The sequence below is a fragment of the Notolepis coatsorum genome, assembly GCF_963971535.1.
Source record: "Notolepis coatsorum genome assembly, chromosome: 1".
In the NCBI taxonomy this organism is placed as follows: domain Eukaryota; kingdom Metazoa; phylum Chordata; class Actinopteri; order Aulopiformes; family Paralepididae; genus Notolepis; species Notolepis coatsorum.
Genome location: NC_140165.1, coordinates 63,009,763 through 63,037,039, shown reverse-complemented (window position 1 = coordinate 63,037,039; position 27,277 = coordinate 63,009,763). Strand labels below are relative to the sequence as shown.

Genomic DNA, 27,277 nt, shown 5'->3' with positions numbered 1-27,277 from the left:
GCCATGCGGTCGGCCCAGCCTGGATAAGAACTCTAGCTAATACGAGAAAGCGTTGGAGATGCTGGTCACTGTAGAATTCTAACCGCACGATACACTATAGGGGTGGGACGATACATCGATCCAGATCGATACATCGATGTAATTATCAACAATCGGATCGATGCGATGTAATAAGATCGATTCATATCGATACTCTTATTTTGAAAATCCTGTGGTGAGTCTCATATCCGCCCAAGAACAACAGCAGTAGCTCCGTGTGTGTAGATGTTACAGCATAGCATTCTCCCTTTCTGTGTGTGTGTGTGCGCGCGCGTCTTTGGAAAGACCAGATGAGGTCAGAGGAGTTTGATGTTTAAATGTTATTTAAACATAAACAATATAATACATAATAAATGTAGGCCTATACATGATCATGCAACATCAACAAATTGTTGTAGGAACGGTTTGGGAGAGGGAGGTTGTGAGTTTTGAGTTCCAAAAAATGTAGCTTAAAGTTTAAAGCTCAAGATATAAAAACGTGGCACTTTACAGTGAACAGGAGGTCTATTTGTATTAAAAACAATAGATTGATTTTCCTTTAAATGTCTGGAAGAGCTCAAAAATACAAATGTCAAATGATATTTTCATTACCTTTTTTTTGTTGATCTAAATGTTACTGATTGTGTTAAATGGGCATATGATATCATCTCATATCGATCGCAGGCACCTGAATCTAATCGTATCGTATTGTATCGTGAGAGACTTTGTGATATCGGCAAATATCGTATCGATGTCCAAAGAATCGATATCGTATCGTATCATGATGAAACTGGTGATTCCCACCCCTAATACACTATACACAAATAGACTATTAAAGACTTAATAGAAATATGTCGCACTCGACGGTATAGCGCCAAACTCTGACAATTCAGTTATTAATTCGCACGCGGTCTCGATGCTCTATTCTGAGGCCAAACAGGCCATACTTCGCCGCACGTTGTATCGTGGGTGAGGCTTCAACTTATCGGTAACATGCTAAGGAAGGTAAGGGTACGGAGGTAAGGGGCTTCTACATTCACCTGCGCCGTATTTATACGCACGGTGAACAAAACTAGTTCCACTCTCATTTCTGTCGCGTATCCCTGGGCAAGGCCGGGCATATCCAGACACATCTTGACAGTGACTTTGAACCTGGCTCCGGAGGCCAGTCCCTGGCGCCGGTGGACCGCTGTCCAATAGGAGAATGAACTATTATGGTCTGGGCTAAAGGGATATTCCGTGTATATGTACAAGGAATATACAGGGGATATCAAACGATATACAAATACTATGCAATATATATCAATAAATAAATATATATATTCGGTTTAATCTGATCCTTTGTAACAGCCGCCCCCTAATTAGTCCCACCTAATTAGCTAAGCAGAGACAGATTAACCGCACTGTCCACTACTCAATGTCTGTTGTGAGGGATCGGTCAGTTCACAAAGTCATGGGGTCATGGTCGTCATCGATGGTATCGGGGAGCCTTGGCAGTTCTATTAGCCTCGCCACGGGTCGGGTGTAGGTCCGCCCTTGGACGAGCACTTCGGCTGCTCGGACCTTTCCGTCGGCACCGGTGATCACTTTGCTTACGCGGCCAGCCGGCCACATAGCTCGGGGTAGTGACTGGTCGATAATCATGACGACTGTTCCTTCTGTCAAATTGTCTCTCTCTTTCACCCATTTCTGGCGGGTCTGTAGAGACGGTAGGTAGTGGAGTAGGAAGCTGTTCCAAAACTTGTCAGCCAATACTTGACTGTACCTCCACATTCTTCGGCCGTTCGCTTCTTCAGGCCTGTACATTGTCTGTGGTAGCGCGGGGTCCAGCCGCGCCATCAAGAGTGTGTTGGGGGTGACTGGGTCGACATCTGCTACATCACTTGAGACGTAACCGAGGGGCTTTGAGTTCAATACTCCCTCGATCTCCGTGAGGACTGTCATTAAGACTTCTTCCGCCACGGTCTGGGCCCCAAGCACGGCGTACAGGGCTGTCTTTATTGAACGTACTTCTCGTTCCCAAGTTCCACCGAAGTGAGGTGCGTTCGGGGGATTAAACTGGAAGTCAATCTGGTATGGAGCGAGGTGGGTCTCAAGTTCTGGGCCCATAGCTTGGAAGCTCTCTCTCAGCTCTCTTTCTCCGCCTTTGAAGTTTGTCCCGTGATCAGACAACAATATAGACGGTTTACCTTTCCGCGATGTGAATCTTCGGAAGGCCATAAGGAATGAGTCTGTGCTCATGGTTGGAAGGAGTTCTGTATGCATCGCTCGGGTGGTCATGCATTTGAATACAATACCCCACCGCTTCTCGGTGCCTCTTCCTTTCTTTATATACAGCGGGCCGAAACAGTCCATACCGGTGGAGTGAAAAGGCTTGTCGCCGAGTCGGAGGCGACAGGGAGGTAGGTCAGCCATCCGGGGTATACTGGGCTGCGCTCGCCACTTACGACAGTCTAGACAGGTTCGCTGGAAGCGCCGCACTGCTTCTCTCCCTTGCAGTATCCAATAACGACGTCTGATCTCCGCGAAGACTCTCTCTGCCCCGGCGTGATGCACATCCTCGTCGTATTTCTTTATGATCAGCTCTGTGACCTTGTGTCGGCTGTTTAAGACTATCGGGTACTTGACGTCATCCGGTAAGTCTGGAGCTCTCCGCAGACGACCACCCACTCTGATGAGACCATGGGCGTCGCTCTCGGGGGCTAGGTGGAGCAGTCTGCTGTCTGATGGGACGGGCTTTGCTCCCTGTAGACAGTCTAGCTCATCGGGGAACGAGTCTCTCTGGGCTCGTTGTAGTAGAAGAAGTTCTGCTTCTTCGTAGTCAGCTGCTGTAATGTCAGTAGTGAGCTGAACCTCTGGGTGGTGCCACAGGAATGTCTTTAGCTGCGCACTTTCTAGGGTGAGGCAATCGTCTATGTCGGGGTCTGTGGAGACGAGTGTGTTCAATCCACAGAACATAGATTTCTTGTTTTCTGCCTCCTCTTTACTCGCTTCCCGTGGGGTGGGTGTAGGCCACTCTTCTTCCGGGAGCTTGAGGAACTCTGGCCCGTCACTGTACAGGTTGTGACGGGTGAGGTCATCCAGGGACATTCCCCGGGTGATGACGTCAGCTGGGTTGTGTTTTGTGTCCACATACCTCCAGCTTGCTACTTCTGTTAAATCTTGAATCTCTGTGACTCTGACTCCCACGAAGACCTTGTATCTGCACGAATCAGACCGGATCCATGTGAGTACTGTCGTGGAGTCTGACCACAAGATTGTTCTTTGCACCGGAATGGTGAGTTCACGTTGGATTAACGTGGCGAGTTGCGCTCCTGCTAGGGCTGCGCAGAGCTCTAGACGCGGGATAGATTGTTGCTTTCGTGGGGCTATTCTTGAGCGGGCCAGGATGAAGGCAGTATGTATTTCTCCTCCCTCCTCTCGGGCACGCAAGTAGGCCACCGAACCGTAGGCTACTTCGGAGGCGTCGCTGAAGACGTGCAGGTCCATCTGGCACGTCTCCGGCCTCACTGTGGGTGGGAAGTAGCTGCGGCGTATGTTAACACCTGGGAGTGAGCCGAGTTCCGTCTCCCACTCTCTCCATGTGGATGCAAGGTGTTCGGGTATGGGGTCGTCCCAGCCCTGGTCCTTGTCCCATAACGCTCTTACAATCATCTTTGCCCTGGTGGTGTAAGGTAGAATACATCCCAACGGGTCATATTGTCTGGCGAGTGTTCTGTATACACTCCGTCTGGTGGTCGGTAGTGCAGTCGACCTTCCCTGCTCCTTGGTCAGGGGTGTGTGTTTATAATGGAGCGAGTCTGTTTTGAAGCGCCAGACTAGTCCTAATGTCATTTCTTGGGCTTCTCCTGGGATGGTCGCCATCCAGGTCTCGCTGCTTGCTGCCTTGTCCTCGGGGGAGAGGCTGCGCAATACTTGCGGGTCGCTGCTGGCCCACTGCCTGAGATCAAAGCCGCCTTTGATCAGGGAGGCGCGGAGCTTGAGTAGAAGGGCCTCGGCTTCTTCTGGCGTCGAGACGCTTTGCAGACAGTTGTCCACGTAGAAACTATTTTCTACACTTTTTCGAACCTCTTCATCAGCTGCTGGGTCCTCTGCGACGTGTTTTTGCAGTGCAAACGTAGCACAGCATGGGCTGCATGTGGTTCCGAAAGGGAGGACTTCCCATTGATAGATGGCTGGTTGCTCATCCCCGATCCTCTCTCTCCATAGGAACCGCAGCAGGGGCTTGTCCTCTGGGGAGAGGCTGCGCAATACTGGGGGGTCGCTGCTGGCCCGCTGCCGGAGATCAAAGCCGTCTTTGATCAGGGAGGCGCGGAGCAGCGCACGACGTCGCCAGTCAATTTTCTTTATGTGTCCCGCTGTGATTCGCTTGTTAATCTCAGCGCGGTACACCGTCTCTTGAGCGGGGTCTCTGGCTAGGCGCCGCTCTGTGTTCAATAGATACCGCTCCGTCGCTTCTTTTGGGGCGTGGAAGGTAGGCATACCCTCTCGCCTCAGGAGTGGAGTTGCGTATCTCATCACTCCGTTGACTTTGACTCTCTTTGTCCCTTGCTCGAGGAGTGCTATAGCGTAAATGTCTTCCTTGGAGCGAATGTCTTTCTTTTCGTTCTTAAAGGGCATTGTCTCTAGTGTCCATAGCCTCTCGACATGCTGTAGGAGGGTGGTGTCTTCTTCTGTCACTCTGGAGTGGAGGCAGCTAGTGGCTGCTGTTCGGTTAAGAGACTTAGCGAGGGGGCCTTGTAATGTCCATCCTAGGCGGGTCTCGACTGCTGCAGGACAGCCTCTGGGCCCTGTGTGGACCCGGTCTATCGGGACGATGAGGTCTGCATGGTCGGAGCCTATCAGCAGGGTCGGGGTGGCACCGTCTATGAGCGGGATAGGTAGTTGACGCAGGTGCACATATTTATCCATCAGCTTGGCGATGGGGTAGGTATACTGCGACAGGCCTATTTCTTGGCTGGTGAAAGCATTAGTAATCCTATACCGTCTCTCTGGCTGCCCGCTTGCTGCGATAGTGAAGGAGACATTCTCGCCCTTTATCGTCTTTAGATCTCTTCTTATTGTCCGAATCGTCATCTGGTTTTCGCTCCCCCGCAGCCCCAGCTGGGCCGCAGCGGATGCGAGGAGAAGGGTCTTCTCTGACCCGTCGTCAAGGACGGCGTAAGTGTCCATGACCTTGTCTTGGTAACTCAGTGTTACGCGGACCACCTTTAACAGCACTCGGGCGCCCCCGCTGCTGGCGGGGTCAATGTACATAACACTTGCCTTTGTGCTGCTTGAGGGTGTGGGCGTTCTTCTGTTACTGTCGTGTAGGACATCTAGGTGGGCTCCGTCACACCGGCTACACCTCTTCTTTAAGCGGCAGTCGGCTGCCATGTGACTGCGCGCACATCGGTAACAGCGTCGGTTGGACTTTATCCATTGACTAGCCTCATCGGCGGTCATCTTCTTGAATGTGTCACATTGTGACAACCAGTGTTCTTTCTCGCAGTACGGGCACACCATCTTCCACTTCTCTTTCATCGAGGGGGTACTGTGGTTCTTGCTGCTCGGTACTGGTTCTGATTGGTGCATGACGGTCACCAATCTTCGGCCATCGTTTGCTCTCCTAGGTCCCTCTCTGGAGCTTGGGGTGCTCCGCATGAACGTATCCAACCGTAGGCTGTTGACTTCTCTCGCTAGGAAGTCGGCTAGGTCTAGGAGGGATGGCTCGGGACCGTTAGGATCACGGTGGTCTCTTTGCCGCCTGAAGCGCTCTTGTCGGGCGGGCGGAAGCTTCTCTAAAATCCTCTCGACATTAGAGTTAGCGTACAGTTCGTGCATACCCTTTTCTCTTTGCGCCCCCAGCATCCCTACCAGGGATTGTACCTTGATAGACAGGTCATCTAGTGAGCGATTGTCTGTGGCTGGGGGTAGGCGGTCAATATGCCTTATCTCTTGTATTACGTAATCCCATATACGTCCATATCTTTGGTCGAGTGCTGCTAGAGCCGCTGTGTATGGGGTAGTAGAGGTGGCATAGGCCAGCGCTCAGGGGAGGAAATTAGGCCACTTTACTCGCCAAATGCGAGTATTTTTTACGTTTGGCGAGTGATTCATGAAGACCACTCGCCAGTCTGGCGAGTTGACAGTGCCACGAGAGCACTGCACAAGACCCGCGGACATATATAATGTTTAATAAAAGTTCCCGCAGTACTGGCCAACCCGCGGACATATATAATGTTTAATAAAAGTTCCCGCAGTACTGGCTAACCCGCGGACATATATAATGTTTAATAAAAGTTCCCGCAGTACTGGCCAACCCGCGGACATATATAATGTTTAATAAAAGTTCCTGCAGTACTGGCCAACCCGCGGACATATATAATGTTTAATAAAAGTTCCCGCAGTACTGGCCAACCCGCGGACATATATAATGTTTAATAAAAGTTCCTGCAGTACTGGCCAACCCGCGGAAATATAGAATGTTGAATAAAAGTCCCGTGGTACTGGCCATCAGTCAAGGAAGCACTCGCAAACAGATAACGTTAAACACAGAAGATGGAAAACAGACAGACTGAGCAACGGGGAACTGCATCCAACCCTAGTACAACTCTCGAGTCCAAGGCAAGGACACATTTAAATTACAGAGGTGTATGTTAGTCTATTGCGCACCGGACTACGACGTAAGGTTAGACATTTTATTTCATGCTCAAAAGCCCCTGGCTTGCACATCGCAGTCACGAAAGGGGCTAGATCAACCAGTGCACAACAGCAGACCAACCCAACTGACGTTACCGCAACACTCGACGGTACTTCACAGCACTGTCGTAAGGCCACCGTGCCGTCTTAAAGGCACAGTGAACACTCGGATGCATACACAACATTGACGTGGCTTGACAACCGAGGTTCAAAGTTAACTTGATTGACTGATTGAAAACTTTATTAACAGATTGCAGAATGGGTACAATACAGTACGGCTCAATACACACAATTGTTAAGGGGATGCAGACCAGAGAAAGACTTTCGTCTTGTTTACATCAGGGTCCCCCATTTTCAATTCATCATAACATATGACATACACGACATACAGATAGACAGTACTGCTACATCTATACATTTCACATCTATCTATCTATACACTTCACAACATACTTCGGTTTTTTTCTTTCACTGCCCAACCCAGTCCAACCCAGCATCTTTCACTGCCCAGTTCAGCCCAACCCAGTCCAGAATAGATCCCTCTTTCATGTTAATATGTGTTATGCTAATATTGTGAAGAGTAGAGACTGTTATTAATGTTTTATGCTAATAAATATTTTAAAGAGTAGAGACACGGTGTGATTATTACTATGATTGAAAATCAATTTAGACGAAGACATACAAAGAAGTAATTATCACAATTAGCGATTTTTTTTGGCTGGTAAAAAATCAGTTTGTCTGGTAAAAAAAATCAGATACTCGCCAGTTGGCTGGTAAGCCAAAAAGTTAGTTTCCTCCCCTGCCAGCGCTATATTGTGCGCTCGGGGCACCTTGAGGTGCTTCAGTAGGATAGCATACTTGTACGGTTCGTCTGCTACATCGGACATCATTGTCTCTAAGCACATTCGTAGCTCGGTGTACTGTGCTCTGTTCTCGTGGGTGAAGTCCGGAAACGTCGGTGTGCCAATGTATGATGCCATGGATGGCTGGCACATCGGTGAGCGTTGGAAGAGAGGCCTCCTAGGCGAGTCTCCTCTTACGCCTCTTGGTGGGCTGGTACCTGCTGGGTACCATGGCCCGCGTATCCAGGTGCTATTCCTCTGGGCTGGTCGTGCGTCAAGCTCACCCGTGAATTGAGTCGGGGGTCTGTAGCGCAGAGCCGCGGGGGTAGAGCCTGGGCTGTACTGGACCTCCTGGTCCTGTGGAGTTCTGTGCTGCTGTCGGGCTTGACTCTCCTCCTCTCCCTCTTCTTCTTGCTCTGGCAGGTCCTCTAGATCCTGTAGTCGTCTATTTAGCCTCTCCGCGGTGTAGACCGTTTCTTCCTTGTAGCTGGTCCTCGCGTGGACCGGTCGGGGAAGGAGTTCGGAGGGGGGGTATAGGCTCTCTCTGGTGGTCGGGCTCAGGGTCGCTTGATCGGGTAGGGGAGGGTGCCCTTGACCCGTGTCTTGACGAGGCCCTGGAACCCCGTGCGGAGGGAGGGGGTGTCGCCCTGGCGATCAGCTGCTCCATTATCTGCGCTTGTAATCGGTCGCGCTCGGCTTCGCGCTTGGTGAGAGCGATGTCGCGCTCTACTTCTCTTTGGGCACCGGCAGCGGCGCGCTGGGCTTCGGCAGCGGCGCGCTGGGCTTCGGCGGCGGCGCGCTCTGCTTCGGCGGCGGCGCGCTCTGCTTCGGCCCGGTCTCTTACCATATTCTCTTCCGTCTGAAGGCGTCTAATCTCTAGACGTATACGATCTTCGTCGCTCCGTTGCTGCGCTTGAATGCGTTCTCTTTCCATGGAAGAATGTTCGCGCTCGCTAAGCATCTGTGCTTGGAGTCGATCGCGCTCTGCTTGGAGTCGATCGCGCTCTGTAGAGGCTGCTAGGCTGGCGAGGAATGCCTGTGCCAGCATCTTGTCCGCCCCGCTGGGGGAAGACGCTGGTTGAGGTGATCCGCTCCCGGCAGTACTCGTTGGAGATCTGCTCTCCTGTGGCGAGTCCTGGAGATCCATCTCCGGGGTCTCTTCTTCTTGTAGCGGGTAAAGTTCCATCCCTGGAGAGCCGTCTTTATCCTGGAGCTCTCCGGGGACTACTTCTTCGGTCTTGGCGGGGGGTAAAGTCGTGTCAGGTCCCTCCTGGTCGCCTGTTCCTTAATGATAAGCAAGCAGTGCAAGAATGCGGAAGCATTCTACCGTAGTGGCGTGCGGTAATGCGCCTTTCATTTTCCGCCGCCCAGCGCCCAGGTGCGTGCACCGGCGGCGGCGTGCTCGCTCAGGTGCGTGCGTGCGCCGGCGTGCTCGCGCGAGGTGCCCGCGCATGCGCATGAGATCCCGCCTTGGTTCGACACGAGCGGAGCTCAATATATATAAGTCACCGCCCCTTATTCAGTATCGAGAAATAGCTCAATTGGCAACACTGCATGGCTGTGGATCCTACAGCTCGTTTGCTGGTGAGTTCGAATACCATAAAATATATTTTTTTTAACGTGATTTTTTTTTAACGTGTATTCTTTCGCCGGTTAAGGTTAGGCATGGTTAAGGTTAAGGTTAAGGTTAGGCATTGTTTCGGAGTTGGTTAAGGTTAGAACGGTTAAGTTTAGGCGCTGTTAAGGAGCTGGTTAAGGTTAGAGTTTGTCAAAGAGAATGGCAATATTCTTTCTATGGTTAAGGTTAGGCATGGTTAAGGTTAAGGTTAAGGTTAGGCATTGTTTCGGAGTTGGTTAAGGTTAGAACGGTTAAGTTTAGGCGCTGTTAAGGAGCTGGTTAAGGTTAGAGTTTGTCAAAGAGAATGGCAATAGACAGCCTATTTCCGCGCGACAGCTCCCAAAGCGGGCCTGAAAAGAAAGGCGCTTTACCGTAGTGGCGTGCGGTGACGAATGCTTCCGCATTTTTGCACTGCTTGCTTATCATTAAGGTAGACGCCTCCTGGTCCCTACCGTGAGCTTGGTCAGTTACATTAGAACCCACTAGGGCCTCTATTGGCGGGGTAACCTGGGCGATAGGGTCGGACATAATTTTACTATCTACTTTTTCCGCGTTTACCGTCTGTAGAAGGCTAGGTAGTATACTGGCAACGTAATCCTCTAAGTACTGAGGTGTCTGCCGTCTACGCTGCGGGCGATCTACTTTAGGAGAACCGTTTTGTGGAGTGTTCATCATAGGCCATGTCAATATTAATACCACTATATTAATATTACACTAGTTACCCTCCGGCTCGAAGGACCAATTGTAACTGAGGGGTACAATTCCCTGACTGTATTGATAAGTATGGTATCATTAAACCACTACCGCTTTATGTACTTTAATTACTGGCCATACAGTACACGATATATGAATATGATGAACACTTCCCACAATGAAATCGGTTCCAGTCAAAGGTATTAATCAAGTATTTAATGGAGCAAAAGGTACATAGGATACTTTACATTATTCTTTGAATGCACTTGTAAGGCAAAGGAATATGCGTAGGCAAATCAATAACGAATGTCCATTCTCTGGTTACGCAGGAGGTAATTATACAACCTGAATCTTAGGGAATTATATCTATGGTGCACTAGTAATATAGCGGAGATACTGGAAGGGGTTCCCACTGGTTGTAAGCCAGCAGGGGGGGTAGAAGATCTGTCGGTAGTAGGACGTCTGGTCAACGATGACTAGGGAGACTTCAGGTACAGAAGCCGGTGCAGTAGCCTCTTGATCCACAGACGAATACAGCTTGGTTCTCTTGTAGACTGTAGCTCTACAGTGAAGAAAGCTAGTCGGCCTCAGGCTCTCTGGGCGCCGACTCGACTTGACTCCTCTCGGGGTAAATCCAACACGTGCAGGCGTCGGCGATTATCCGCTCCATAAATCACAGGACCAAAGCAAATATATTCCAGCCGCAAAGGGCTATGTAGTCGTCGGGTAGATTAATCCAGTGTACATGTCCATACGGCTCTCGTCTAGGTCTCCTAGGGGAAAGCGCCATGCGGTCGGCCCAGCCTGGATAAGAACTCTAGCTAATACGAGAAAGCGTTGGAGATGCTGGTCACTGTAGAATTCTAACCGCACGATACACTATACACAAATAGACTATTAAAGACTTAATAGAAATATGTCGCACTCGACGGTATAGCGCCAAACTCTGACAATTCAGTTATTAATTCGCACGCGGTCTCGATGCTCTATTCTGAGGCCAAACAGGCCATACTTCACCGCACGTTGTATCGTGGGTGAGGCTTCAACTTATCGGTAACATGCTAAGGAAGGTAAGGGTACGGAGGTAAGGGGCTTCTACATTCACCTGCGCCGTATTTATACGCACGGTGAACAAAACTAGTTCCACTCTCATTTCTGTCGCGTATCCCTGGGCAAGGCCGGGCATGTCCAGACACATCTTGACGGTGACTTTGAACCTGGCTCCGGAGGCCGGTCCCTGGCGCCGGTGGACCGCTGTCCAATAGGAGAATGAACTATTATGGTCTGGGCTAAAGGGATATTCCGTGTATATGTACAAGGAATATACAGGGGATATCAAACGATATACAAATACTATGCAATATATATCAATAAATAAATATATATATTCGGTTTAATCTGATCCTTTGTAACAGTTACCTTGGCTAAAGTTGGGGCTATTCACAATCCAGCAATAATGGCTGCAGACCTGCAAGCAAAGTACAGCAAATTGGCAAAGAAGTATTCCAAGGTAAATCACTTTTTCACCAGTAACGTTATATTGTCTTGTTTCCATCTAACGTTAGCTCACGCTAACCTAGCTCGCGTTAACTGCTAGCTCACGCTAACGTGGCTAACTGATATATATCAAAAAATATATATTTTATCATTTATATATAAAAAAAAATATGTAAATGTATGCACTGGTATCGGATCAGTATCGGTATCGGCCGATACCCAAAGCTTAGGTATCGGAATCGGATCGGGAAGGAAAAAATGGTATCGGAACATCTCTAGTTTAAACCAATGGGGTTTTTCTTCACAGTTGCAGATAAAGATTAGGCTACACTAATATTATAGTATTAAAACTGATGAGTTATATTCATGAGAAAGTTGATTTAATAAAAACAAAAAAGACTCATTTAGATTAGTCTTTAAATTAAGATTAATCACTTTATTCGAATTGAGGATTTAGTTTGAGGATATTTATAAAAAGTTAATAAATACAATTTTTAATCTTTTTTTAATTAAAAACGAAGGTTCGAAGGTTCGGTCGAAAAACCCTGACGAAGTTCGAATCCCAAAAACAGGCTTCGGGGACAGCCCTACCGCACACACACGGCATACATTTTGCGAGGTGTGTGTCGATTTACGAATTATAATAATTTTAAATAATTTATTCAAATGTATAATTGTCATCATAGTACAGCACAAGTAGGCTACAGGATGCACGATATATCGGCCGCCGATATGGCAGTTTTTTTACACATCGGTATCGGTCCGATATCAAGATAGGGCCGATATGGGCAGATATTAAAAAATATATATATTTTTTTATTTTTATTTTTTTTACATATTTTGGCCTTAAATAGTTTCAAAATATCAGTAATTTCTGAAAATAAGTTACAAAATAGCTCTTTATTTGATTATCATAAAAAAGTGTTTTCTATACAGAGATATCGACATCGGTAAATATCGGTATCGGCCAGAACAGCAATATTAATATCGGTTATCGGTATCGGCCACAATTTTCACATCGGTGCATCACTAGCTACAGTACAAGGAAAAGAAGTCTGGGTATACAATATATACGTTTAGTACTACTAAGTAATAGTCCAGGGAACAAAATAAACGTTTTGGCTTACCAGCCAATAGGGGTGGGACGATACATCGATCCAGATCGATATATCGATCTATATCAATAAACGTAAAAAGATCGATTCATATTGCGATACTCTTATTTTGAAAATCCCATGTGTCGTATCCGCTCAGCTCGGATCAACAGCACACAGCAGTAGCGTCTAGAGCGTCACTAGAGCAAGACTAGTGTGCCTATTCTGTGACCCAAGACATGTCCCTGCTGTTTTATTCCGCAACGGGTCCAATGCATCTAACCTGCTTTGCAATCCTCGCCACTCCATTATGCCCACGTCGCGTTAAAGATCGAAGATAACGTTACGTTAGCGTAAGCTAACAAGCTAACCCAGAGCCATAGGCAGAGAGAAGTGGGGACTGGGAAGGAGGGTGCATTCTTGGGATAGCCCCACTAACAGGATCTGGTCGGTACTGCACCTTCGGACTCCCAATATGCCTTTTCCAGCCAAAATACAGCTCTGTGACAGTGAATAGGATATTAATATCGGAAAAAAAAAGAAAAACAAACCAAAAACAGTGAACAGGAGGTCTATTTGTATTAAAAACAATAGATTGTTTTTCATTTAAATGTCTGGAAGAGCTCAAAAATAAAAATGTCAAATGATATTTCCATTGCCTTTTTTCTTGTTGATTTAAATGTTACAGATTGTGTTAAATGGGCATATAATATCGTCTCATATCGATCGCAGGCACCTGAATCGAATCGTATCGTATCATGGCAGACTGTGTGATATCGGATAATATCGTATCGTTGTCCCCCAAGAGCTCAGGTTAAATTTTTTTTTTTTTTTACATTAATATTGGGTTAAAAAATAGCAGTGTTAAAATAATTGTGGGTTAATGCGTTAATAAAGCTTTAACTTTGACAGCCTTAGTTATTACACATTCTTACACATACATGTATGTTGAACATCTGAGGTAACAAAGGAAAAAAGCCAAAAGCACTTACTCCTCAGACATTCTTTGAAAATTTTACAGCCCGAAATACAAAAAAGATCCAGGCGGAATAGGTAACAAAGGGTTGAAGAAATATTGTCTGAACTGTCAGATGCAAACTGGCTGTGTGACATAACCGAGCATCTCGCTCAATTGAATAAGAAGCTGTAGGGACGCAAACAAGTCCCACCCAAAACTTGACCAATATAGTTGTGAACTGAGACAACCCTTATTTTGTTATTTTTGAGTACAGTTACAGTTGTGTGTTCATGCAGACACATAATAGCAATTTCATTACGAATTGAAAATGGGGGACCCTGATGTAAACAAGTCGAAAGTCTCTCTCTGGTCTGCATCCCCTTAACAATTGTGTGTATTGAGCTGTACTGTACTGTACCCATTCTGCAATCTGTTAATTAAAGTTAATTAAACTATCTTCCATTAGTTGGATGTATGGCCTCTGCAAGGTTGTGTGCAGCCATTTGTTTTTGTAACATCTGCTACATCTGTCCCACGTGTTCTTTGCAGCTCACAGTTGTTAGTTCTGCCCCTCTTGACTGTGACAAAAAGGTTTTGAACAAACTTAATGTCATAGCTTGTATTTGATGATATTCTTCTTTGTTATTTACTTGAATGGTTTGATCATTGATTGGTGGAGTAATATGGGGTTCTGATAAACTAAAATTATTTGTTAAAATAACATAAGCTAACATATATTTTTACATTTATGCAAATGAATATGCAATATGTATAACTTGAATAAGTAATAAATACAGAAACACCATGTTTAACAATATGTAAATGTGTAGCTACATTTATTTTACATTACATTAACATTTATACGGTCTTTGGCCCTTTGAGGGCAACCATAATGCTGATGTGGCCTTCTGTGAAAATGAGTTTGACACCCGTGGCCTAGGGGGAAGAAGCTGAGCCGAAGTCTCTCTGTCCTAGTTGCTGGTGTTCGCAGGCGTTTGCCTGACCGCAGCAGCTTGAACAGGCTGTTGTTGGGGTGGTGGAACTGTAGTCACGAGAGCTAGCATAGCTCGTTAGAGCTGCCGCGGTATTGATATTTTCCTTACCGCACGAATTTGCGAAATATTTCCTACCGCCGCGGTAATTACCGCACAGTGCGCACAAAAAAAAAAAAAGTTTGAATGCATTTTTTTTTTTTTTAGTAGTCTACTCTTATAGCCTGCCTCTAGTCTAATGGCGCTTTTCCACTGCATAGTACCTACTCGACTCGACCCGCTTTAGGCACCTGGTACTTCGTTCCTTTTCCACTGCAGCCAGGTACTACTCCGTGTGGGGAATCGGGGATGCAGGCGGGGCCGCTCGGTGTACACTGAAAGCTCCGTGGGCATAGATGTCCGAGGGCTTGCAGCAAGCCAGAGTTTAACACAGTTTCAATCAATCAATCAATCAATCAATCAATCAATAACAACATTAACCAGACTCTCGTTGCGTCTATTCTGCCAAAGCTAACGTTACCTCTCATTGTGTATTCTACCAAGCAAACCCGGGTTTAACGTTACCTCTCGTGTATATCGGCTGACGGTAGTATTAACAACAACAAACTTAACACATCAGCGATCTTGTGACACTAAACTCTCCGCTCGGTGGTAAATTGGGTTGATGTCGGTTTTGTTTCATCAATAAATAAGGCAGAATACACAGTGAATCCATTATTTTTTGTTTATTGCTTGGTTCTGTCGCAAACAAATCCTGAACGAAATGCATCCTTAGCGAGGCAGTAAAGATGGCGGCGCCGGCGTTCTGTTTTTGTTCAGACTGAGGCTACAAAGTGTGACGCGTCTCTCTTCTGACCAGTCAGTGGTCTGCAATGTTTCCATGACTTTTCTGGTACCACTTCTACCCAATAGGGTCGCTTGGAACCGAGTAGGGTATATCTGCAGAGCCGCAAGCCGCAAGCCAACTTTATTATTATGATAAAAAACAGCGGTGACGCGGTATTCAGCCTAACTCTGCGGTGAGCGTGATGCAACAGCGATACCGCGGTAATGCGGTTATCGCGGCAGCTCTATAGCTCGTCCAACGAACGTTGGCATCAATGGCATGACCACAGCACTGACGGTCACAGGAGCCACCGCAGCACGCAACGCCAGCCACCACAACCATCTGCAATCGCAGTGAGGATCCCCACTGACCAACGTCAGCCAGCCAGCCAGCCCCAACCAGAACCACAGCTCGCCAGCTACACACACAAGCCAACGCTAGCCGAGCCCACTCCACGCAAAATGTGCCAGCCAGCCAACGCCAATCAATGAAGATCCTCACCACGACTGCCGATAGTTATGATAACTAACTAATCGCAGTGAGGATCTTCACTGATCAACGCTAGCTAGCTAGCACACCACGCACAGAGCAAACTCGGCCAACGCCAGCCCACATAGCCAGCGAACCACAACTCCAGCCAAAGCCAGCTAGCCAACGCTAATCAACAAAGATCCCCACTGCGACCGCCGATGGCTATGACAACCAACGCCACGCGCTACAGTAGCCCCCATCAGCACTGCAGTCATGCCACCGATGCCAACACTCGCCGGATGAGCCATGCCAGCTCCCGTCCCAACTAGAGTTTGTTGTTCTTCATTCCAAAAGGTTGCTTCCAGTAAACTAGCGCAACGTCACCACTGACAGCAGCGCTGTGCTCCAATAGGAAGGCATTTGCATGCATAAATTAATAAATAAAAAATAAAAAAATAGTTTTTTCCCAAACGCAGTATAGTATCATTTCGAACACTCTAGTACCGCGGTACTATACTAATACCGGTATACCGTGCAACCCTAGATGGCTCCAAGTTTGACGGGCTGGCGTGAGCTGGGTAGTGTAGTTTTATGAAATTCAAAGCCCTGGGTCTCTTCCTTCAAAAGACTTCACTCACTTCGCGCCACTTCCTCGCATGAATATCCGCCGATTTCCGACTCAATGCGCTGAGATTTCTAAACTCATATTTCACAATAACACTTAAAATCATTGGTAAACAAACGTAATGCTGAAAATATACAGTTTGACTGCTGTTTTGACAGGGTTAGGGTCTTTACTCTTGGCTACATTTGAAAAAGAAACGCAACATTAATTAATATGTTCTGTATTGATCTATTTATGATGTGAAATAAATCGGGCTTAAAGGGTTAAAGGTCAAAGTTAAATTGTCTGTTGTTTTTTGGATGAAAACAAATTATTTAGATGCACTGAATAATCAATGAAGTAATGGTTAAATAATGGTTAGTAGCAGAGCTATGTTGTACACACACACAATATATTACACACTATGCACACATGGATGAAAATTGCAGACAGGGCATGCACACACACACAAAACACACACCATGGCATGCACACTCGCCCTCACACACAGACACACACACACGCTCGCCCGCCCACACACACACACACACACACACACACACGCACACACGCACACACGCCCGCCCGCCCACACACACATGATGCACACGTAGACAAAACATACACATGCTCCACTTATGGAGGAAAATGTGCACCTCTGGACAGAGTCAGCTGCTGGATAAAGATGATGCAACAGAGAAGTAATAGAGAATGTGAGGTGAAGAATACATACAATATAAACTAAATCCGTTTTATATACAAAGAATATATATGCAGTGCACTATATAGAAGGTATATACAACATGTTTTATGCCCCAAAAAATATATGAAATATATACAAGATGTATATATACAGCATCTGTTGTATCCAAAAAAATATATTATGCAATATAAACAAAATGTATATAAAACATCCATTTTATCCCAAAGATATATATGCAATATATCAACATGTATACAACATCTGTTTATATCCAAATAAAATATATGCAATATATACAAGATGTAAACAACATCCGTTCCATCCGTGTGTTTCACCTCACTCACATGATGTCCCCGATGACATCACTGGTGGCCACATTTAAACTCATTTACTCTCAATAACTGTCAAACTAAATGAATGTGTGCAAAACGGTTTAGAGTTTTTGGATGTGTGTGAGATCATGTGCAAAAGAAATCAGCAGTTTTTTGGCGAAGTGCCGCTTTAATGCCAATATTACCACATGGAAGCAGGTAGAATTATTAAGATCAACAAGTTTATTGCGTGTTGTATTTGCTATTGTTGGTGGGAAACAAGCAACGGTATGCTTTCTTTGATGCATTTTCAGTTCACCTCAATCAACAATGTTGTTTTTATTTAGGCCTACATACGACTGGGAGTTCAAATTCATATAGTTTTTTTTCTTCAAATGTGAATGACATCTGAATATTGAAATGAGTTCCGACAGCCCTCCTGTTGCTAGAAAGCCTGCCATCTGGGTCTGATGCAACATTCCTCCAAGTTAAAACACTTGAATGAGACATGCAGATAATCTACAGAGGAGATAGTGGACTGGGCTAGGGCGTAAAAAAAAAATTTGGTTCCGGTTGCCGACCGACCCTGCTGATTTATGTGCGACCCACATTTATTTTATGAGCTTGTAAAAAAAGTTTAATTAAAGCTTAGTAAAAAAGTGCAGTCAATGTCAAGAATGAGAATATATAAAAAGCAAGTATTTCACAATATTTGCACAGCTCTGACGTCGGGATATTTAGTGAGTAGTATTTAGGGGTGGCATTTTAAATTTTAATACTACTACCTTTGTACATTGTACTTTTGTAGTACAGTGTCTTTGTATTTTAACCTTTAGTACATGTACATTCCATATAAAAGCAACAATATATGGATATTAAACATGCTGGCAGAGTACATGCATCCATGTTGTCGCTATTCCCTTCGGTGGGAAAGAATTTAATAGAAATTCAAATTAAATAAATTCCCTACCTACCCATGGCCTTAACTGACAACCAACAGGAACCAAACAATTTTTTTGTTAGGCCTAGATATAGTCTCTCACCCAGACTGTAAACATGAAGTCTGACTAACGGTGTAAGACACTTCATTCCGTAGATCAGCTCCATGCCTTGTCCAGGCCATACATAAGCTTAGCTGGGGTGTTTTAACTTGGAGGAATGTTGCATCAGACCTAGGATCCCTTTAGGTTGTTTGCAGAGAAAAAACTCCTCCACAAGTAGGGATACACCCATACCGATACCATACCGATAATACTAGAGCCGTGAACAGGGCACAAAATTAGAGCCCGCCACCCGCCAATGGCGGGCATATTTTAGGTTTGGCGTGACACAGAGGTCTGTCCGCCACGTAGCGGGTAACAAAATGAAAATAGTCATGTAAAATAATTAAAACTGCGGTGTGTTTTGGTCTTACTAGTCGCCTTTTAGCAAATCGCAATGCCTGCGATTTGGGATACGTTATACAGCGAGTTTGATTCAAGTTTCTTTCGTGCGTGTCAGTCATGCTTACCAATCAGAAGTGCTGTGCTCTCATTGCTCACCAATCAGAAGTAGCCCAAGGTAGCTACGTATACGCCCAACAACAACAGCTTATGAAACGTGACAAACGTCGGTGTGTGAAGACATATAGCATAGCTCCAGAGTGCTTTGGTCACATTTTGCGAACTAAATCAGTCCCAGCTTTTTTTCCCATGCTGTTTCTATGTGCAGTGTAAATTCCAATGCTTCTAACAAGCTTGGCATCCTAGTCATTCATTTCCGTCGGGGGGGAAATAACGTTAGCCGCTAGCTAAGCTAAACTAGCCCATCCTGCTCAGACAGAAAACAGCTGAGCTGAGGTTAGAAAGGGGGAGCGGGGCTCTCTCTCCATCCCTCTCTCTACTTGTTCAATTAAGGAGCCCTTTCTGTGTGTGGTGTGTGTGTGTGTGCGCGCGGAAAAGACCAGATGACATGAGTTTGATAGTATTTACTGAGGATTGCCAGATAATGTTGATATTTAAATGTTAAAAAAAGAATACAAAATAAATGTACATGATCATGCAACATAAAAAAATTGTTGTAGGAACGGTTTGGGAGAGGGAGGTAGGGAGGGGTTTTAGATTGTGTGTTGTGATGTTTAGACTTCAGAGAGAGAGAGAGAGTACAAATTTAACTCTGGCCTCTTAGTGTGTATTCTTCAACGTAATAGCTTATCTACTTGAAATGTACACAAAAATGCGTATTTATTTTTGGCCGGTAAGAAATATGCTTGGCGGGTAGAATTTTCCCATCTACCCGCCACTGGCCGGTGAGTCAAAAAGTTAATTTCGTGCCCTGCATGCGCGGATGAACGGGGGGGGGGGGGGGGGGGGGGGGTCGTTTATAATTCCGTGATCGTCAGTAAATGCTTTATGTAGTATGGGTGATATATTGATCAGAGCAGTTTGCATGGATAATAATAAACAAATGCGCTGAAAACGACGTCAGCGTCCTCTTACCGTTAGCCGATGAGACTGGAGTAAAAAGATCCCACTTATTTGACGGCGATCTCCTAAATCCATTTCCGGTTTGTATAATCATAATAAACGCCCAAATCGTAACGATTATTGCGTTATGGCAGCGATCGCTACACACGGACATATGCGAGTGCCGGACGCATTTGCCAGATGCACCGGAGATCTCCAGAGATCCACTTCCGGTTGCAACTCGCCGATCATCCACCAGGCGGCAGTATTGAAGCGTTGCAGAGTTGTGCAGGCTCCCACTGCATCAGACCAGGCTCCGTGAGGGAATTATGAATAACATGGCGAAAAAATGAAATATGATCTCAATAACGTTGTACGCCATGGAATGGCAGAATTCGCATGAACTTGAAACGCGTCGTAAGCCGTTTCCGGCGGTGGATGTGTTAATATTATACTTTTTTTCTTTTTTTTTGGTCGACCAATAGTCGACTAACGGCAAATTTTGGCCAATCATAGTCGACCATCCAAATCCTTAGTCGGGGACAGCCCTAGTTGTGTACAGTGTGTGCGTAACGTTAGCACCAGGCACAGCATAGATAATCGATTTTTCAGCCCACTTCTCTAGCGTGCATAAGTACACATAATCTAGCGTTTATTTTTAAATGATTCATAAATAGGCCAAAAAATTACAACGTGTTTTGTGTATTCCAGTAAAGAGCTATTTTTGCGGATTTTTATGGAATCACTAGAAATCTTCAAAACTATACTCCTATTCAAAACGGTATAAAACAGAAATGTACTGATGAAAAAACAATCCGTTTCGTACATGTTGACTGCAAGCAAGTCATTGATAAGCGACAGGTGTATTCGACACATAGCCATAATTTAAGATATAGTTTATGCGTTCGCAAATGTGCTCGTCCTCTCATTGATTAGAGTGGTGGCAACCAAGCGATAATTCGTCATTCATCATTGGCAACTAGGGCTGTCTTAAATACTTCGAAGCTTCGTTTGATGGGCAAGGGATTCGAATATGAAAATAAAATTCGATTATGTAAAATTTTTTTTTTTTTTTTTTTTGCAAAATCATCTCTGCCTCTCTTTGTTAATTACAACAAGCAATGCCGTTTGTTATTTAAGATGAGGTCGGACTCGGCACTGACAGATTTGTGTTCATTGTGCTGCTTTTATAAAGCCTCAAATGACGGCTTACAATATTTCATGGAAGCAAAGTGTTTCGTTTGTCTAAGATTTAAACTTTACCGCACTGACAAAGTTGAACAGTGCTGTACAAGTCCCACAACATAAAAAAATTAAATAAATGTAAAAAAAATATATATTATTTCGAAGCATCGAATTAAAATCGAATCTCGGTCCCGAAGCTTCGAATTCCAAAAAAAAATCGAAGGTCAGCCCCATTGGCAACCAATGTGTTAATATGTACAGTGATACAGCCTTATATAAAGACAGTATGGTAGTAGTTGTACAGGCCAGCAGCGTAACTAGTCAGAGTAGGTAAGGGATATGTACACAGATATATAGTATCTAGTTATATGCAGGTGCAGGGCTCTACAGTGCGACCAAATTGCTCGCATATGCCCCTAAAAATATTTGTATGCGAACCGTAAAAATCAATTACGCGCACGCTGTGCGAATACAGATTATAGCCTCGGCCCTCTCTCGTCTTTTTTTTTCCTCCGCTGCGAGATCGTTAAAAAACTACAAGTCCCACATTGCACTCAAGCCAACGGTCCAATCACAGTAGAGTGAAGTGACTGGTTTCATGGGAAATAAAGCAAATGACCAATCGGAAGCTCTCATTTTTCTTGTTTACTTCCTGAAACTCCGCGATCAGGGCTCTCGTTTTCCGAGACACCAACTTATTATAGTCTCTCTCTTACCAATAGCAATAGATTTTAGAACACCTAGATTTATCGATAGCAATAGTAATATAACGTTAATGCAACAAAACGAATGCCTTGCTTTGTTAATCATAACGTTGATGCAGTAGCGTATGTCTGTGTGTTGGCTGTAACGGACATGACAATAACATAACGTGTACACATTAAAATTGCGATAATCTATTCTAACATTTTCAAATCGATGCAGTTGAATTTCCCCCTTAGGATCGATGCATTGTTACACCCCTACACCAAAGTCACTGGCCCACTGTGTATCTGTGTGTATAATAACTTGGCTAGCGTTATCAACAGCAGAGGTGGGCAATGGGTCCAGCTGCAGCGCCGGAGTGCAAGCGATGTGATGTAATTGGCAGACTCGACTGTCAATCAATGGTCTACCTGACACGCAAACTCAAACAATGTTTCTGTACTGGAGGTGTGATTGATTGATTGATTGATTGATTGATTGATTGAAAACTTTATTAACAGATTGCAGAATGGGTACAATACATACAGTACAGCTCAATACACACAATTGTTAAGGGGATGCAGACCAGAGAAAGACTTTCGTCTTGTTTACATCAGGGTCCCCCATTTCAATTAATCAGGAAAGTGTACAGTAGGAAAGTGTACAGTATTTCAATAGGCAACCCTGAAAGGATTATTTTTCTAGAAGAGCAACACAGCCAAAACATAAGCATTGTATGCATAAAAGGGGCTAAAGTTAAGTGACTGAACCTTTTGTAGCAGTAGTTTGATTTGATAGTTTATTTGATAGGGACAGCACATGTTAATGAACATCAAGTACAAAATACAAAATGTAAACATGCAGGGTTGTAGCAAGAGCTAATTTACACACATGCACGCACAGTACAAATATACATTTATTTTTGAAAAAAAATAAACTGTTACTTGAAATATTTTCACTGTGCTCCTAAATATTTTTGGGTGCTCCTAAATTTCTTTGTGTGCTCCTAAATTTTCTCATTTAGGAGCACCTGTGCACCTAGTGAAAAAGGTTAGCGTAGAGCCCTGAGGTGTATACGTAGTAGGGGTGGGAATCACCAGAGGCCTCACGATACGATCACGATACTTCAGTCACGATTGCGATTAGCTTTTTTCAACTGCAAAGTAAAACTTTGTCAACATGTTTTATCTAATAAAATAAAGTTTTCAGTCTGTTCATCTCACTTCAATCATTTTTATTGCAGCAAATGGTATTTTCTCAAGCAGACAGATGTATGAATGAATGAATGAATGAATGAAGTTTATTTTTGAACATGTACTTCTCCATATTCCTCCAAACAAATCACGGTATCTTGTTCCGTCAAACCAAACAATCATAACAACAAATTAAAAAACATGCTGTATTACAGTCATATTCCAACTTAACTGAATGCACATGTGTGTGTGTGTGGACTACTGTACTATTACAGGTAGGGATGTCCCGATCCGATCACGGGATCGGCGTCGATCACGTGCTTTTCAGAGGATCGGGGATCGGGAAAAAATAATAATAAAAATCGGCAGTCAAAAAAATAAAAATTTTATTCAACAAACATGACCATGTCCACGTCTTAAACTCATACGGAGGCCTTAGTTTTAAATTACATATAATATATCATCATTAATGTATTTATTGTCACACAGAGCAGAATAATTGTCCACAACAAACACATTCCCCTTTAATTTTCACCGTTGCAACAAACATTCCCTTTAATTTAGACGCTACACGCTACACACGCTCGACCACATCACAACAACAGAACAACACGTCGCTCCCGAAACACGGTTAATATCCACTGACTTGAGCAGCTAGACTTAATGTCAGAGGTTTGGAACTAAGCATTTTAAAATAGAAAGTCAAGCCAGTTGCAATGTTTGCAAGGAGGACAGGCTGGAGGCGAAGTTTTCAGACTAACTTTTCACCTGGAGGATAACGTGACTGAGGATTATCGTCGGCGTTTCAGACCAGAATGGACCATTACGTAAGTCGAACACTGAATGTATACTAATGTGCAAACATATATTGAAACTTTTAATATTTCTCATATGAAGCAGAAGCACATTTCTCAGGGTGAATGTAATAACAAAAGCCTCCGCTCTCGCGCCCCGGACTATAGGCAACAGATGGGCTTGTCTCGCTCTGCCAGTTTCTGACAAAAATGCGTCAAAATTGATTACTAATGTGAAAGATCGGATCGGAAACGATCGGATCGATAGATATTTAAAATCACATGATCGGGATCGGATCGGAAGCAAAAAAAGGCGATCGGGACATCCCTAATTACAGGTATTGAAATGAACAATGCAACTTCCTTATACCAAAAAAAAAGAGCATGTGATACTATACTGTATTGATATTTCCCCCACCACTAATACGTAGGTATATAGAAGGATTATTTGCAGGTATATATATACAGACAGATGTGGATATGTATGTATAGTAAGAATATACTTTTATATATATATATATATATATATATATATATATACATACACGGTATATACAGCATAATTGTACATGCTATTATGTTATATGGGTTATATGCAGGTGTATACGTAGGTATATAGGATTATTTCCAGGTATATTCAGACAGATATGAATATATATATATATAAGGTAACAATTAATATATAAATGTATATACAGTATATACAGCACTATGTACGATTGTAAATGCACTATTGCACAATTATTGAAGTGAAGCACGTAGCAGCCATGCTGTCCCGAGCGTGAAGGAGTAACAGTCAAATATTTGGGGAAATACACTTCTTCTCCATCTCCCCCAAAGTTCAGTCCATAAGATTGTGCTAAACTAGGCTAGCATGCACCTGGACCCGTCTGATCCTGGGGGGCTACTGGACACAGTGAGATTCATCATCATCATCAAACCTTTATTTAACCAGAAAATAAAAACCCATTGTTGAGACCGAGGTCTCTTTTTCAAGGGTGATCTGGCCAAGAAGATTAAACTAGGGATATTATCGGCCGATATTGGCATTAAAATGTGATATCGGAAAATATCGGTATCGGTTTTCAAAAAAAAAAAAAAAAATGTATAACCTTTATTTACCCAGGCAAGCAAGTAAGAACAAATTCTGATTTTATTTATTGTCAAAAGTATGCATAATGTTGTGTTAATTCCACAACAAGGAGATATGTAATGTTAATTAATTACCTGAAATTACGTTTTTTGGGGGGGGGGAACCTGGGCCTGCATATATCGGTATCGGTTGATATCGTATCGGTATCGGAAATGAAGAGTTCGACTATATCGGTATCGGTAAAAAAGCCAATATCGAGCATCCCTATGTTATGTTAATTTCAGAACAAGACATACGTAATGTTAAATTGTTAATTACCTGAAATTATTCCGTTTTTTGGGGGGGGGGGGGGAACCCTGCATATATAGGTATCGGTTGATATGGGTATCGGAAATTAAGAGTTGGACAATATCGGTATATCGGTATCTGTAAAAAAAAAGCCAATATCGAGCATCCCTAGATTAAACCGATATCAATCTCCTTATCCGGCTCTGTGAAACATGGCACAAACGCTGTGTAGATAAAAATGGAGGGTTCCTTTGAAAACATAAATGCATGGCAATAATCTCCGCCCCTCTCTCTCATTCAGACTGCCAAGTGAATGCACAATTATGTATATTTCTCTCCCACCCACCCACCCACCCCCTCCTAATGTACAGTCATGATGTCATGTATGTTGTGTATGTCATAAATGTCACTATGAATTGAAAATGGGGGACCCTGATGGCCTGATTTAAACAAGACAAAAGTCTTTCTCTGGTCTGCATCCCCTTAACAATTGTGTGTATTGAGCTGTACTGTATTGTACCGCAAAAAGTTCATTCATCATTCATTCATTCGTTCATTCATCTTCACCATAACGGGCATACTCATTCTCTCTCGCTCTGAGGGTATCAGTGACAAGTGACCTCGTTGACACGCACACGTGGACAACAAAGCAGATGGATGCTCAAAGCAACACAACAGTCAGACAATGCAACTCTCTCTCTCTCTCTATATCTATCTATCTCTCTCAGTCTGTCACAGTACAATGAAAAGGGATGAGGTTGCAGCCTGACGTTAGGCGGCCAGACGCCTCTCTCTCTCTAGCTCAGGAGGACCCTCCTCATCATCATCATCATGAATGAATGAAAACTTTATTAACAGATTGCAGAATGGGTACAATACAGTGTACGGCTCAATACACACAATTGTTAAGGGGATGCAGACCAGAGAAAGACTTTCGTCTTGTTTACATCAGGGTCCCCCATTTTCAATTCATAGTGAATTGAATGCATGGTGGTGGTGCCAAAGCCAAACTCTTCCATCATTCAGATGCTAACATAATAATAATAATAATAATAATAATAATAATAATAATAATAATAATAATAATAATAATAATAATAATAATGACTCATAACAACATCATGTCCACCGCGGTCTGTTGGTCTCAATAATAATAATAATAATAATAATACACACCGACTGCAGTCACCACCAGCCAGTTGATCGACTCTGATCATAATGATCGATAAGCCGGTAGCTGATCAGGATCAGATAGAGGGGCAGCTAGCCTAGCCCCCCGTTAGCTAACGAGCTCAGAAGCTAAAATGCTAAAGCAATGACATTTTCCAGCGACGTTTTGTGTCACTATTATCACACAGGGACAGAAAAAAATGACAATAATATAAGAAGAATGTTAGGATGTCCACCACCGAGCCGGGCTACAGTGACATGAGGGCCTCGCTAAGCTAACGCTGCTTTAGCCACATTAGCACCTGACGGTTAGTAGCCGTTAGCCCGTTAGCTTAGCTGAGCCGTTAGCCCATTAGCTTAGCTTAGCCGTGACAGCTAGCTGAGCCGTTAGCCCATTAGCTTAGCTTAGCTTAGCCGTGACAGCTATAGCTGAGCTAGCTGCGTGTCAGTGGCTCCTCGGATAAATCTCTTTTACATTCACTCTACCAGACACACAGAGAAGCGTGGTCTAATATAACACTGTGTACCTGTCCTCGCCGGACTTCTTCTGCTTCTTCCCCATGTCGGGAGTGAATAGTGTGTGTGTTCAGTGGTTCCCCCTCGTTGCGGTTGCAGATGATAATAATAATAATAATAAGGCTGAGTTATCAGCACGTTATGGCTGCTCTCACAGGAGACGATTGTTGCGCAAGTGCTGTTGTACTGCGGCGTGGTTGTTCACGAGCGTCATACTGCGCAGCAGGCCCGCCTCGGTGTCTGTCTGTCTTTGATTGATTGATTGATTGATTGATTGATTGATTGATTGATTGATTGATTGATTGATTGAACAATTTATTTAACAGATTGCAGAATGGGTACAGCACAGTACAGCTCAATACATACAATTGTTACGGGGATGCAGACCAGAGAAAGACTTTCGTCTTGTTTACATCAGGGTCCCCCATTTTCAATTCAGTGGTCACCCATAATCATAATAATAATATAGACAATATTGTTTAATAATCCATTAACCCTTTCACTGCCACAATACAGAAGGTTAACCCTTCACTAGTAGCCTACTAGGGTTAACCGACTGTCGTGTGGCAGTGAAAGGATGTGGCAGTGAAAGGGTTCAAATG

The 27,277-nt window shown here is 44.3% G+C and overlaps 1 protein-coding gene across 1 annotated transcript in view; it reads right to left on the bottom strand.

Annotated features, from left to right (window-relative positions):
- Window positions 1-26,834, bottom strand: part of eif5b (eukaryotic translation initiation factor 5B) — a 118,426-nt gene extending 91,592 nt beyond the window's left edge. The window contains 1 exon segment of the mRNA XM_084323004.1: window positions 26,687-26,834. Within this exon segment, the coding sequence (XP_084179130.1) occupies window positions 26,687-26,721 (35 nt within the window). The 5' untranslated portion in view covers window positions 26,722-26,834.
- Window positions 26,835-27,277: the final 443 nt, after the last annotated feature.